General features: G+C 36.6%; 1 protein-coding gene and 1 pseudogene across 2 annotated transcripts; one reads left to right on the top strand and one right to left on the bottom strand.

Moving 5' to 3' along the window:
* The first annotated feature begins 2023 nt into the window (after positions 1 to 2023).
* On the top strand, positions 2024 to 4960 carry si:dkeyp-59c12.1 (Ras-related and estrogen-regulated growth inhibitor-like protein). 2 transcript variants are annotated; one of them, XM_051724568.1, is made up of 4 exons: positions 2024 to 2133; positions 2258 to 2311; positions 2401 to 2483; positions 2691 to 4960. In XM_051724568.1, the coding sequence occupies exons 1-4, from the start codon at positions 2061 to 2063 to the stop codon at positions 3114 to 3116; spliced, it is 636 nt and encodes a 211-aa protein (XP_051580528.1). In that variant the 5' UTR covers positions 2024 to 2060; the 3' UTR covers positions 3117 to 4960. The 2 variants fall into 2 exon arrangements, with proteins under 2 accessions (XP_051580528.1, XP_051580527.1); XM_051724567.1 differs by having other exon boundaries at positions 2688 to 4960.
* Positions 4961 to 7349: 2389 nt separating this feature from the next.
* Positions 7350 to 13945, bottom strand: part of LOC127456199 (uncharacterized) — a 31810-nt pseudogene continuing 25214 nt past the window's right edge.

Below are 13945 nucleotides of genomic sequence, written 5' to 3'. Positions count from 1 at the left end.
TGCTTACAACGCTAAACTTAAATTTTAAAACTTAAGTGCCATTGCAGATTGATGACTTAATTTTGTTTTAAAACAATTTCTTGTGTAGCCTTACATATTTAAGAAACAGCTACATGCAATAGGGGTTGAATAATTATGATATATAAAAAATCCTGCTATTTAGAAATATTAGGTTATATATTCACATTATGACTTTGAATGTGTCTCTCAACTGATATAGATGTAAAGTTTAAAAATTCTGGGTCATAAGAAAAGCTTACCTTTGTAAATCCTTACTGTCTTTGGGGGGTTGAATAATTTCGATTGTAACTGTATATTAGTTACTCTATCTGGTCACCATTTCTTTGACCAATTTCTCAGTTTTTTAATCATCCTTTAATTTTTTTTTTTATTATTAATTTTTTTTTTTTTTTTTTTTTTTTTGCAGTTTACACAAACGGTCAAGCAGATAAATTTTTAATACTACAAATATTCAATGAAGTCTCTAAATTAATATGAAGTAAAATGTTGTTAAAAGTAGTTTTATATGAAAAAAAGAAACGTCTTGAAACGTCATGCCAACCACAGTTTACAATGAAAACTGGACAAATAAGAATCGAGCAGATACATTTTCACATGTGAAGCTGAGGTAATATTTTCTAACTCTCATAAACCTACTAGCACCACCTTGTGGCTTTAAGCGTCTTTAAAGGGATAGTTCATCCATAAATGAAATTTCTCTCATCATTTACTCACCCTCATGCCATTCCAGATTTGCATGACTTTCTTTCTTCTGCTGAACACAAACAAAGATTTTTAGAAGAACATTTCTGCTCTGTAGGTCCATGCAATGCAAGTGAATGGTGATCCAAAACTTTGAAGCTCTAGAAACCTAATAAAGGCAACATAAAAATAATCCATATGAATCCAGTGGTTAAATCCATGTATTCTAAAGTGATCTAATCGGTTTTGGGTGAGAACGGACCAAAATGTAGCTCCTTTTTCACTGTACATCTTGAGAAAGAAAAGGCTCGCACACAATGTCCATAAAAACAATCTTCAAAGATATTTATTAAGAGGCCAAAAAAGTGCAAAAAGTGCCAAAGTGCTCAGTGGAAGAACAAAACATTTTCGATTGACATCATCAATCATGCATGTGCAGAGCTTGCAATCATGATCACCAAAGAGACTGCTGATGTCAAGATTTATAGTGAAAAAGGAGTTACATTTTGGTCTGTTACATTGGATCGCTTCAGAAATGGACTAAACCACTAGAGTCATATGAATTACTTTTATAATGCCTTTATGTGCTTTTTAGAGATTCAAAGTTTGGGTCACCATTCGCTTGCATTGTATGGACCTAAAGAGCTAAGATATTCTTTTAAAAATCTTTGTTTGTGTTCTGCAGAATAGCGAAAGTCATACACACTCTATACCAATTCATTATTACAATTCCAATGTTTGAACAAACACATACCTAACACTATAAACACCTTCACACACTGGATGTTCCAACGTGAAAGCTCCACAAAACAACGTGCTTAAACACCGTATTTATTGACTTTACCCTCATAGGTTAAAAAAAAAAAAGTATCTCAACATCATGTGTAGTAGCACCCGTTTCTAAACGTTCAGTGCCAAAAATGGAAGAAAGATTCCATTAAGGGATTATTAATCTGAAATTAAATTCAGGTTGTCCACATACTTCACTTTTGCAACATTTAAGCCACACTTATAATACTAATTCTGATTATTTAGAATTTTCTGGGGGTTTTATTTTCTTTTTTTATTGCCAGGGTTTTAACAACAACTACAACAAAAATATACATGAAAGAAGTGCAAGTGTACTTAGACTTAGATTAAATAATGTAGATTAGAAAAGGAAAAAGAAAGAAGGGCACCAGGTATAGAAGCATAACATATTACGTATCAACACTTAACTTGTTGCTTAGTTCATTGAGACTCATCACAAGCATCTCAGCGTCACAGGAACGAGCACGTCTAAGCCCCGCCTCTTCTCTTTAACTTGGTTAACCACGGAGAACACGCGCCTGATCACTCGCAGCATCTCTTCAAAGGACATGACTGGACTAAACACTCAGAAAATGCATGCTAACGTCGTGGTACTCGGCACAGATCATGTTGGAAAATCTGGTAAGAAACCACATTAAATGCATGCATAAAAATGCATTTATTTTCTTTGGTGTACTTTTTAACTTTGTTGAACATCCTTAATTTCAGAGCTGTTGGCCAATGTAAAACGACTTTTGTTTTGCAGCACTCATTGTCCGATTCCTGACTCGTAGATTCATCGGTGAATATGGGGATATTGGTAAGTTACCCCTTCATTTTGACTGCGTTATCAGTTTCGTTTGATATTTTTAGAAAATTACATTTAGTTTGAACTGTTTTCCTCTACAGAGTCCCTTTACAGTCACAGTGTTGTTGTGGATAGACGAGAGCAAACTCTGAATATATGGGATGCACCATATTCACAGTCACAGGTGATTCAACATTTCAGAAGCTTTTTGTAAAGAGCCACTAGTTTTTTTGTTTGTTTGTTTTATTGTTTTTTTTTTTTTTTTTTGAATTATTTCTGTGTGGTGTTAATTTAGTGAATAGACACAACAAATATTAAATATTCAATCTCAGGTGTTGATAAAAACACCCTATGAAAAGAAGTATTGAGGAAAAGGTTCTTCTCTCAGCAGGACATGTCTTATGAATCGTTGATGTGTGAGAAAATAGTCCAGTGGGCAGATGGTTTTGTGCTGGTCTACAGCATCTGTGACCGAGCCAGTTTCAACGCAGTCACCAGACTTATTCAAACCATCAAAACCTCCAAGGACTTTCTGGGCTTTGAGAAGATGCCCATAGTTATCGTGGGAAACAAGAGGGATCTGGATCATCGCCGTACAGTCCTTAGTGAGGAGGGCAGGCTACTTGCACTCTCTGCAGACTGTCAATTCTATGAGGTCTCAGCTGCTGAGAATTACCACAGTGTTCTGATGGTTTTCCATGGGCTGGTGAATCGCATCAGGGAGTCCAGGGTGTCTGTGAAAAAATTAGCAGGCATCAAGGGCATTGTGAAGAGCATGTCTGCAGTGTTCGCCCGCAGGCGAACGGATTCGCTGTGAAGCTGGTGGGAGCTCTGGAAATAAAGCTTTAAGTGGTCTGATATGACCCATTTTAGAGGGACATGTCATGCTTGGCCAATTGCTGAGGCTTGCACAAGAGCCCCTGATATCTCCTATGACTACACCTGGAGTGGAGTGGGGCACTAACAGAAGAGATTGACCTAGTGGGTCTGCTAAGGTGGTGGCCTCTTTCTAAGAAAATGCATGGTCAATGAAGTAATATAATTGTGGCAAAACACTGACCAGCAGATTTTATCTATCAAAAGTGGAGTGAATATTTCATTGTAAAGTGGGAAATATGTTGTTTAAAATCCTTTGCCTGCTTTAAGCACAATAGGCAGCAATGCTTCTGCATATAAACTTTAGTGGTGTTGGCAACTGGCTGGTAAACACTGGTGATAACTGCAGTGGGAATTTTTCATGAGTCAGTGCTACTCTTCTGACCTGCTGTGGCCTAAAAATACAAGCAGATGCAAGGCAACATTGTCTTCTGCTACATTTATAAAATACAGCAAGTCTGCCACACTAGAGATATCATCATACAAAGAGCTGTCGTTCAAGGCCATCTTGCAGTTAAATAACAATGAACTATTTGAAGATGTGCGTTCACCCCTACACACTCTCTTATCCAAAGAAAAAAACAAAGTATGCATTTTTCCTGACTTCCTTTTTGAGGCTGTGTCAGTGCTTTATGAAGAATACTCACATGTATTGATTTCTAGACCACACATTGTCAATACAAAGCCAATAACCACAATGAAGGTTTTACCATGAGTGTCATTTTACAGAAAAATGTTACCATCATCAGTCAATGAATATGCTGTATTTGTAAAAGATTAAATAATTGGGAGTACATTGTTACTATCAAAATTGGTGGTCAACCAATTTCTCAAGTTAACTTGAGAAAGATAATCTTTATGAAAAAAAATCAAAATTGTATACAGTACAGTATATTTATAGATCACATGCATATATCACAAGTACGCATGGCTTTTTATTGATAAAACTGTTTTATTCATGTATATAATGACTAAGGAGGCATAGCCTCTGATAATATTGTTTATTCTTATTAAAATATGCAAAAATCAAAGCTTGAAACACGTAGCACTTGTGCTAACTAGGCTTAAAGTATGCTGAATATAAAAGTGGTATGAAAATAACCGAATAACTACTGCTTCAATGGTTAGTTTGTCATTTTATGAAGAGAAATTTTTAAAAATGAATTATTCGAATTGTGCCCATTGTTAATATCTTAAAGGAATAGTTCACCTAAAAGTGAAAATTCTCTCATCATTTACTCACCCTCATGCCATCCCAGATGTGTTTGACTTACTTTCTTCTGCAGAACACAAACAAAGATTTTTAGAAGAATATCTCAGCCCTGGAGGTCCACACAATGCAAGTGAATGGTTAGCAAACTTTGAAGCACCAAAAAGCACATAAAGGCAGCAGAAAAGTAATCCATAAGTGACTCCAGTGTTTTAATCCATGTCTTCTGAAGCGATCAAATCAGTTTTGGGTGAGAACAGACCAAAATATAACTCCGTTTTCACTATAAATCATGACATCAGCAGTCTCCTTGGCGATCATGCTTTCAAGCTCGATTACACTAAATCATGATTGTGCCTAGAGGCAATATGTACAGTGAAAAAGGAGTAACATTTTGGTCTTTTCTCGCCCAAAATCAATTAGATTTCTTAAGAAGACATGGATTAAACCATTGGAGTCATATGGACTACTTTTTATACTGATTTTTTTGGAGCTTCAAATTTCTGGTCACAATTCACTTGCATTGTATGGACCTACAGCACTGAGATATTCTTCTAAAAAATCTTCATTTTTGCTCTGCAGATAAAAGAGAGTCATACACATCTGGAATGGCATGAGGGTGAGTAAATGATGAGAGAATTTTCATTTTTGTGTGAACTATCCCTTTAATAAACATACATATGACTTTACCACCTAAGGAGTCCACTCATACAGTTTTTAAGGCTGTGACATGTGATAAGATTAAAATTGTACTTATTCGATTAAGTAAAATTTATTGAATTAATTCCCCAATTGTGGTTTTCACCACAGGCCAAATTCTGTCAACAATACAAAGTCAAGGGCCACCACTCTCGATGTAAGGACAAAGTGTTTGTGCTGCTGCTATTATTATTGTTATTATTAATACTATTGTTGTTTTTAATATTAAAAGAGTCATGCATAAATATTCTGATTTTTATTAGTTATTTTTCCTCAGTATTAGTAGCCTGTTTTATTTATTCAGACAATTATGAACATTTTGTTTGCATACAGATACACAAAACTACACAACTTTGCCTGCTGCAAAAAAAACCAAAAAAAAAAAACCTTTATTGAACAATCTGGATCTCCATGTCCTCCATGCGAGTCAACTGTTACTACTCATCTCCAAATAAGATCTATCCCTGCACTTTCCCTAATTGCAGATTCAACTGTTAGACCTATTTAGCAATGTTATTGTTCTTAAGGATAATATAACAAATGATTGCAATAATTTCAATAAATAAAAGAATGAGACAATTCTTTCTTGCATATCATTTTAAATATTAGGCTGTGCATCATTTTTATTTTTTTTTACTGTACAGTGTTATTCTAAATGTGCACTATTTCACATGTATTTGTATCACAGTACCTTGTGTTATATTATCAAGGCATTAATCCAGACATTATAAAAAGAGTAGTTGGGTTCAGGAGTCTGTTTGAAAAGTAGGCCCTACTCGTAGCAAAATACATGTGCAAATATAAACAGGACGTATATTTATGCAACAGCGATCTTTACTCATATCACTCGCATAAAACAGATTATCTACTCCTCAAAATGCATCAACACCTTACACAGATTATCTACTCCTCAAAAAATGCATCAACATCTTGGAAAGAAAATAATTAAAGTTATGCCAAATTAGGTAAATAAATGCTTTAACAGCGTTCAATATATTACTGTAATCTCTAACAGCTAAAGGTGCGGGCAGGAGACTTGAATAAATGTTTGTAGAACATCAACAGCACTGCCTACTGTACAGGGGTGAAATTGTTTTTCATTTTTATTTTTACAGACTATGTGTATGGACCGTTCGTCAGAAGTTTGTCTCTCAAAATCGTCACGGATTTGGTGTGAACAAGCCCTTAGCACGGGCCGCCTATTGAGGAACCCTGCGTTGGTTGGTTTTCTGTAGACAGGTTAATTGAACAAAAATGCACAATTAGTAGCGAATATTTTAAACATTCTTTTAATTTGTGAGACTGGTGGTACACTGGTTTCATGGAGAAAAACACTTACACTCCTCATCCTGGTTTTCAAGGGACTTTTAGTAAGATGGAAAAAGAGTTGTCATGAATTTTGAAGCAAAATCAAAACACCTATATTTCAAATGTATAATCCACAATTGTGATCTATGACTGTTGTTACAATATAAATACAATTAAAAAAAGTACCAAGGCTTTGCCCAGAATCATTGATAAGATTTGCACCATTTCTGCAATTACAGTTAGTACTTATACAATCAGTCACAAATTATGCAAAAGACTTCTTTACTTTATGCTATTACTCATCATTTCGCCCATCATCTGTCATTACTAATATAATTATATATGCAATGCTCAGTCACACCACAATTTTTAAAATCATTTTCTTAAACTATATGAAAGGGATAGTTCACCCAAAAATGAAAATTCTCTCATCATTTACTCACCCTCATGCCATCCCAGGTGTGCATGACTTTCTTTCTTCTGCAGAACACAAACAAAGATTTTTAGAAGAATATCTCAGCTCTGTTGGTCCTTACAATGCAAGTGAATGGTGACCAGTCCTTTGAAGCTCCAAAAATCACATTAAGCCACATAAATGTAATCCATAAGACTTTGGATTAATCAATTTTAAGACAGTGGTTTAATCAATTTTTTAACGTAAATCTTCACTTTAACTTTTACTTCCAAAATGTAAAAGAATGTGGAGATTTACAGTAAAAAGGATCTGTTTCTCACACATATCATAAGGCTTCTGTAGATATAAATTTAACCACTGAAGCCTTATGGAATACTTTTGTTTCCTTTATGTGAGTTTTGGAGCTTCAAAAGTTCTTTTCACCATTCACTTGCATTGTAAGGACCAGAGAAATTATTTTAAAAATCTTCGTTTGTGTTCAGCAGAAAGAAAGAAAATCATTCATATCTGGGGTGGCATAAGGGTGAGTAAATGATGAAAGAATTTCCATTTTTGGGTGAACTATCCCTTTAATCCTCCAGAGTGATTTTTGTACCACAAACCAAACTTGTTTTATAATAGACAGTAAATGCAAAGGAAAACACCAGTTAGAGTGTCTATATATGTTAAAATATCTAATATATGTGAAGGTGTTAAGCAACCCCACTATCAACATTTTAGCAATCATGAGCCGGGACTGCCAAGCTCTCAAAACTTCCAACATTGCCTTAGCGCATCCCACCTCTGACTGTCTACTTTTGGCCTATAAATGATGCTCCATTTTCACTTTGCAGTGGGGGCATTGTTCTTGCAGTTCTGAACTGTGCAAGTGTAAGAAGAGGAGGAGATCTGGATGTGATCTGACCGACCCTTACTAAAGGGGCTGTGGCTGGATACGTTCTTGCTGCTGCCCCAAAGAACCACTTTCTGCTGCATAGGAATCTGCTTCAAGACCTTCTTCAGCAGAGCCTGCTGCTCAGAGTTGTCAGTGGAGTTGTGCATGTTGTCCGCTCCATTAGACTCCAGTGCTGGGGAGCCACACTGACATTTCTCTACTCCATCTTTCTCTGTAGATTCAGAATCTTCTTCTGGCTTGGAAGATCGCCTGGGAAGCTGTTATTAAACAAAACAAAGCCATTGTTCAGTTTTCCACATATGAAGGCCCTCAAAGGTAGCAGAGATTATGAAATTTGGCAATCACATATTTCTGTTCATTCACACGACTGTATCAGCATTAAAAAAAAGATGCAAAATGTTCAGGAACAATCCACAAGAAGATGAAAAATAACATGTATCCTATGTGAGACATTAATAATAAAGAGCCTAAGAGTGTGCATTGCACGTTGAGGTCTTATGGATGATATAATTAACTCTTTGACATTACAACACAGTTGAAAAGTTTAAGTTTAAGTCCACTTGGTATAAACACTTTGTCTGGGGAATTTTCATTTTGTTTTCAATGGTTATGCCAAAATCCAGCCATTTATTTTCCACCCAGACATTGCTGGCCTGGCCTTGTCACTTCAGTTCCAAACACCATTTTCTGACTAGAACATTGCAAACACATTATTTGGGAAATAATGATTCTCTCTTTCCCAGAAAATTCCATCATGCAGGCACAAGGGAAAAGTCACCCAATATCTCTCTGGAGCTTTCCGCATGTGGACAAATAGCCAGCAGCTAGAGGTCAGAGTAATTCTGGTGCCAGACCTATTGGAGTCTCCTTTTGTCTAGCTATTTTATGGGATCCCAAAAAGTCCCAGACCAGGGGTTAATTAGGGAGGGATTGGTCTGTCTGTGGCCAATTACAGCTCTTTGTCAAATTCCCTGATCACTATTACCTCCTAGGTCTAAGTATCTGAAGTCTAAGCTACAGTGAAATCTTAAAAACCATCTCATTAAAACTTACAAGCACAAAACTTATATGAAGGGATATTGTGAAATTATAAGTACAGACAGATTACATTAAATGAAAGGTGCACTCAGTAATGTTTTATGTTGGGCTGGCAGTTTTCTTGGACTCATACTGACACTTAGCGGCACTGATACAGCATTATGTAAAATTAATAGTGTTTGGCTGCTAGGGGTGTAAATTGGACGTTTCATCATGATACGATCTTGAATCGAATCTCTTGGCCTGCGATCCAATATTTCCCGATACTTCAAAGTCTGCCACGATACCATTCGGTTCAGGGGCCTGCGATCGATATTCCGATATTATGTGCCTATTTTACACAATCAGTTAAAAAAAATATTTGCCCTCAAATGCAACCAAAATATAATTTGATTATTTTATTCAGCTCTCTGTATACACATTGGGACATCCACAACAAAATACGGTACTTCAGATGTTTAAAAAAATTATACAGATAAATAATATAAAAAATAAAGTCACACACAAGTGATCATCACTCGTTTGAAGTCAGCTAATTTTTCAGTTTAGTCCAATTCAAAATACATAGCCATGACTTGTTTCCAACTATCCGTGGTTTTCTTGGCTACAACTTTCACAGTTGTAATGAAAAATTCTGTTACAGTTAACTGGGATCAATTGATGTGTAAAGTCTTAAAACTTATGCTGGAGCTGAGCAGGTGCTTCCCTTTCCTTCCATAGTGCTGTGCAGAATGTCGGCGTTGTCAAGATGGTTGAACTTTTGGTTGAACTTTTCCATGGTACTTCAAAATAACAAATTCTCATGTAAAATTCAAATGGGTCGCATGCGCAACGATATCGACGGAAGTCCGAATTAATCGCGCATGTGAGCCGCTCTGCGTTTGTCACGAGAGCTCACATTTTAAGGAGTGCTCGGTTGATGCGTTCACACGGATCCTGTCAATGGAGCTCGCATTTCGCGGGAAGCCCGGTTGACGCGTGCGCACGCCGCACGGATAGCAGAGCACAATTTGGCTTCAAAGACCCAACGCACATCCGTGTCCCACATGAAAAGCATATTTAGCACTCATAAAGTCAAATGAATAAGGTTGCTTCATCGCCTGACGGAAATGCGTACGGACGAGGCTGACATGAGAGTATTTAAATAAAGGTACATCTTTAAATTATTTCTTTATCTATATTTACGCGTTGTTTCGATAACATCGGATCGTTGGTCATTGGATCGATGGATCGTTACACCCCTATTGGCTACCAATGTCATGTGCTATTCTAGCCTGATCTGATGAAAAATATGTGACTGGCAAATTTTTTGCAAAACGACATTACGTGGTTCCTTACACGTTGCGTCAGTTCCGAGATGAAATGTCCACTGTGTGGGGCTAAAAGCGAGTTAAATTTGATCCCAAACAAATGAGATTTATATTTTTGAAGGTACTTCCACTCTGTTGAGTTTAAAATCAACAAAACTACCCTAAACCTCAAATCTAACAGATAGTGTCTTAAAAAAGTAAAGATAATCAGTTTATAAACTGATTATCTGCCATTTTACTTGTGATTTGTGTGAAAGTGAATTAAAAGTCATTGTTGTTGTAGCGCCTCTAGTGTTCATTTCAGGAAACGGCTGCAATACGCAGAACAAGCCACGTAAAAAATATATTTGCAAAAATGTGGGTATAGTAATGTGATTCTATGAAACCAGGTTGTGCTATTCAGTCAGCAATAATTAATTTATTCAGTGTGCAAAAGTGTCCAATAATAGGGAGGTTCAGAGATAAAGTGAGTAGTATTCGGCTTGTCACTTGATCTCAAAACAGCGGCCCAACTCAAATATAAAATAAAATAAAACAGCTTTCATTAGGCAACTTCTGATATGACTGGAATCTTCATCTCATCAGAGTGTACATGATTCTAAACATATTTTCAAAAGTATTATTCACTTCTTTAGGGGTAAGTTATTAATGAGGAAGAAAAATACTTAAAGCAGATTGTCAAATTTGTGGTAGAGGAAGAAGTCTGTCTAGGCCTGAATGAGAAAATTTTGGATCAAAAGCAAAGAATTTGGGAACTTCTAAAGCAAAGAAAGGCAAAGGAAGGCCTGTATGCAATTTGCTGTAGCCAACCAGAGCAGAGCACCTTATCTACTAAGAATGTGTAGAATCGAGCAGCTTTGGCTCCTCACTATTAACACTGTATGGCTATCAGAGATCTTCCACTGCAGATTTTCCACTCTGTTAAACTTAAACAGATCCTTAAGAAACACGCAGATACAAGTATCAACATATCTCTCCTTCTCACTTCTGCAGATAAGCTGATGACTGAAAAACAAAGGAACTTTCAGACAAAACAACCCAGATACTCACTGAATGATAAGATCATCTGTGAGACCTTACTCAATCTAACAAAATCTAAAAACAACATGAAGGCAACAACACATGTCTAAAACATTATAAACAGGTTTTTAAAAGAACTTGAAAGGCAAATGCATTTTTCTCTTTGAGGTGCATGACTGAGATAATAGACATCAATAAATCAGACATTTTTAGATTGCATTCATTAGCTCTTGGCCAAATTACTTATTTGTGATGCAGGTCATTTCCTTGCATGAATCTGAATTAAAATTCACTAGCAGACATGCCATCTTCCAGCTGGTTTCCTGGTATTGTGATGTAATTGTCAACTCCTCCTTGCCAAGTCTGTCACTCTACCTATAAGAAGTCTGCACTAACAGTCTGTGACTAATGACAATATCAGACCCTGTTTCTAAGAGAAGCCAGCAGGGTTTGTCCTACTGATGGACATCTTCCAGCGAGACTCGCCTGCTGTTTTTCAAGCAATTTAAGACCAATATGGCAAAAAGAAAAATGGAGAACGTTGAATGATTCATTGCTTTTGATGCTCATCTGGTATACACATTGCAATATAATTAATCAAGGACAGGGATCATAAACATCTTTTATTAGATCTAGATGACTACTAGGTTAAAGAACACACTGTACCTGGCAATATGTATATTTAGCATGTCAAAAAAAAATCTGGATGAGCATGACTAAATATCACTTGCAACTTTAGGAACCATCAGCTTTTGCAGTGTCACATGGCCAAGTGTTAAACTGAGCTATTCTTACTTCACAGCACACGTGGATGACAAAGTAGAATGATTTATTGCAACAAGTCAATTAAGGCTGAGTAAAAATTAACACCTGGTTCCAGTTTGACCTGCAAGAGGGCTAAAAGTTATATAAACAAATACTTGAGTACCATCATGAGGATAAAAATAATTCAGTTCTGATTAAGTTCAGTGAGGCTTAGGCAGGGACTATGATCAATTCATTCTATTAATTTCATATTCTCATTCTGGTTTGGGTTTTATTCTATCTACTGTGGCATGAGCTAACCAATTATATTTTTATTTCCTTTCCACTGACTGGATCTGACTGACCTTAACTGTGTTAAAGCAAAGTGGCTGGATTAAATGCGTGTATCTACCTACCAGTGGGCTTCTGAACTGAATCACCTCCCTGGGTTGGGGTTTCTTTAGTTCAATATAATTCCAAGTTCCAGTTGCATTTGATGTTTACACAGATTATGGTTGAAGTATTAATGTATAGTACACCATTTATGGTGGACTAAAGTTTTTGCTTTCTTTTGATTTAAAATGCAGTAAACTCCCAGTTTAAATTATGTGATAGAATTTAAAGACTGGAAACGAGGGACGACAAGAAAACAAAATGTCCATATAGAAGCATTTTCTCTGTTCAAGTAATAGAACAAGTTTAAATTCCTACATGCAAATGTATCACTGTTGAAGACAGCAATACTTCCAAAGGTCTGACTTTTACCCAAACAGGCCCCATTATGAACTCATCCATCATCTGTCTCTCTTTTTCTTCCTATCCTTATGCTGGTTAAACTCATTATCCAAAGACAATACAAAATGTACTCTACGGGTTATTACATCTTCATAGCTGTGCTGGCTCAGAGCCATTTGAAATAATTCTCCTTATTGTCCTCACAGTAAACCCTGTTTAAAATGAGAGTGCAAATATTGGCAAACTGATATTAGTACCAATGTATCATATACAGTATTAAAATTATTAGACTGAAGAAACCATAGAGGTGCTGTAAGATATTTTTTGGAATTCCAAGGAATACCATAACCATTTCCCTACTAGACAGCTGAACTACACTGCCTGGCCAAAAAATGTTGCATACTCTAATATTTTGTTGGACCATCTTTAGCTTTGATTGCGGCACGCATTCATTGTGGCATTGTTTTGACAACTTTGTGCAACGTCACAACATTTATTTCCATCCAGAGTTGCATTAATTTTTGGCCGAGATCTTGTATTGATGACGGGAGAGTTGAACCACTCCATAAAGTCTTCTCCAGCACATGCCAAAGACTTTCAATGGGGTTAAGGTCAGGAATCTGTGGTGGCTAATTCATGGGTGTATATGATTCCTCATGCACCCTGAACCACTCTTTCACAATTTGAGCCCAATGAATCTTGGCATTGTCATCCTGGAATATACCCCTGCTGTCAGAGAAGAAAAAAATCCATTGATGGGATAACCTAGTCATTCAGTACATTCAAGTAATATGCTGACTTCATTTTATTGCCGCATAACATTGCTGAGCCTAGGCCTGACCAATTGAAGCAACCCCATATCATGACATTGCCTCCAGAGGCTTGTACAGTGCACTATGCACGACAGGTGCATTGCTTCATGCACTTCCCTTCTTACCCTGATGCGCCCATCGCGTTGGAATAGGGTAAATCTGGACTCATCAGACCACATTACCCTTTTCCATTGCTCCACAGTCCAATCTTTATGCTCTCTAGCAAATTGAAGTTGTTTTTCAGATTAGCCGCACTAACAAGTGGCTTTCTTGTGGCCACACAGCTGTTTAGTCCCAGTCCTGTAAATTCTTGTCACATTGTGCATGTGGAAATGCTCTTACTTACACTATTAAACATAGCCATAAGTTCTACTGTCTGTTTTTTACGATGTGACTTCACCATGCGTTTTAGTGATCTCCATTCACGATCATTCAAGATTTTTTTCCAACCACATTTCTTCCAAGAAGCTGAAGGTTCACCACTATCCTTCCAGGTTTTAATAATGCGTTGGACAGTTCTTAACCCAATTCCATTGATTTCAGCAGTCTCCTTAGTTGTTTTCTTTGCTTGATGCAGGCCAATA

The sequence above is a fragment of the Myxocyprinus asiaticus genome, chromosome 18 (assembly GCF_019703515.2).
Source record: "Myxocyprinus asiaticus isolate MX2 ecotype Aquarium Trade chromosome 18, UBuf_Myxa_2, whole genome shotgun sequence".
Taxonomy (NCBI): domain Eukaryota; kingdom Metazoa; phylum Chordata; class Actinopteri; order Cypriniformes; family Catostomidae; genus Myxocyprinus; species Myxocyprinus asiaticus.
This window is presented reverse-complemented; position numbering and strand designations above follow the sequence as displayed.

Coding starts and splice junctions, on each gene's coding strand:
- si:dkeyp-59c12.1 (XM_051724567.1), top strand. CDS start 2,061: ATGACTGGACTAAACACTCAGAAAATGCATGCTAACGTCGTGGTACTC. Junction 2,134..2,257: donor AGATCATGTTGGAAAATCTG/GTAAGAAACCAC, acceptor TTTGTTTTGCAG/CACTCATTGTCCGATTCCTG. Junction 2,312..2,400: donor CGGTGAATATGGGGATATTG/GTAAGTTACCCC, acceptor TTTCCTCTACAG/AGTCCCTTTACAGTCACAGT.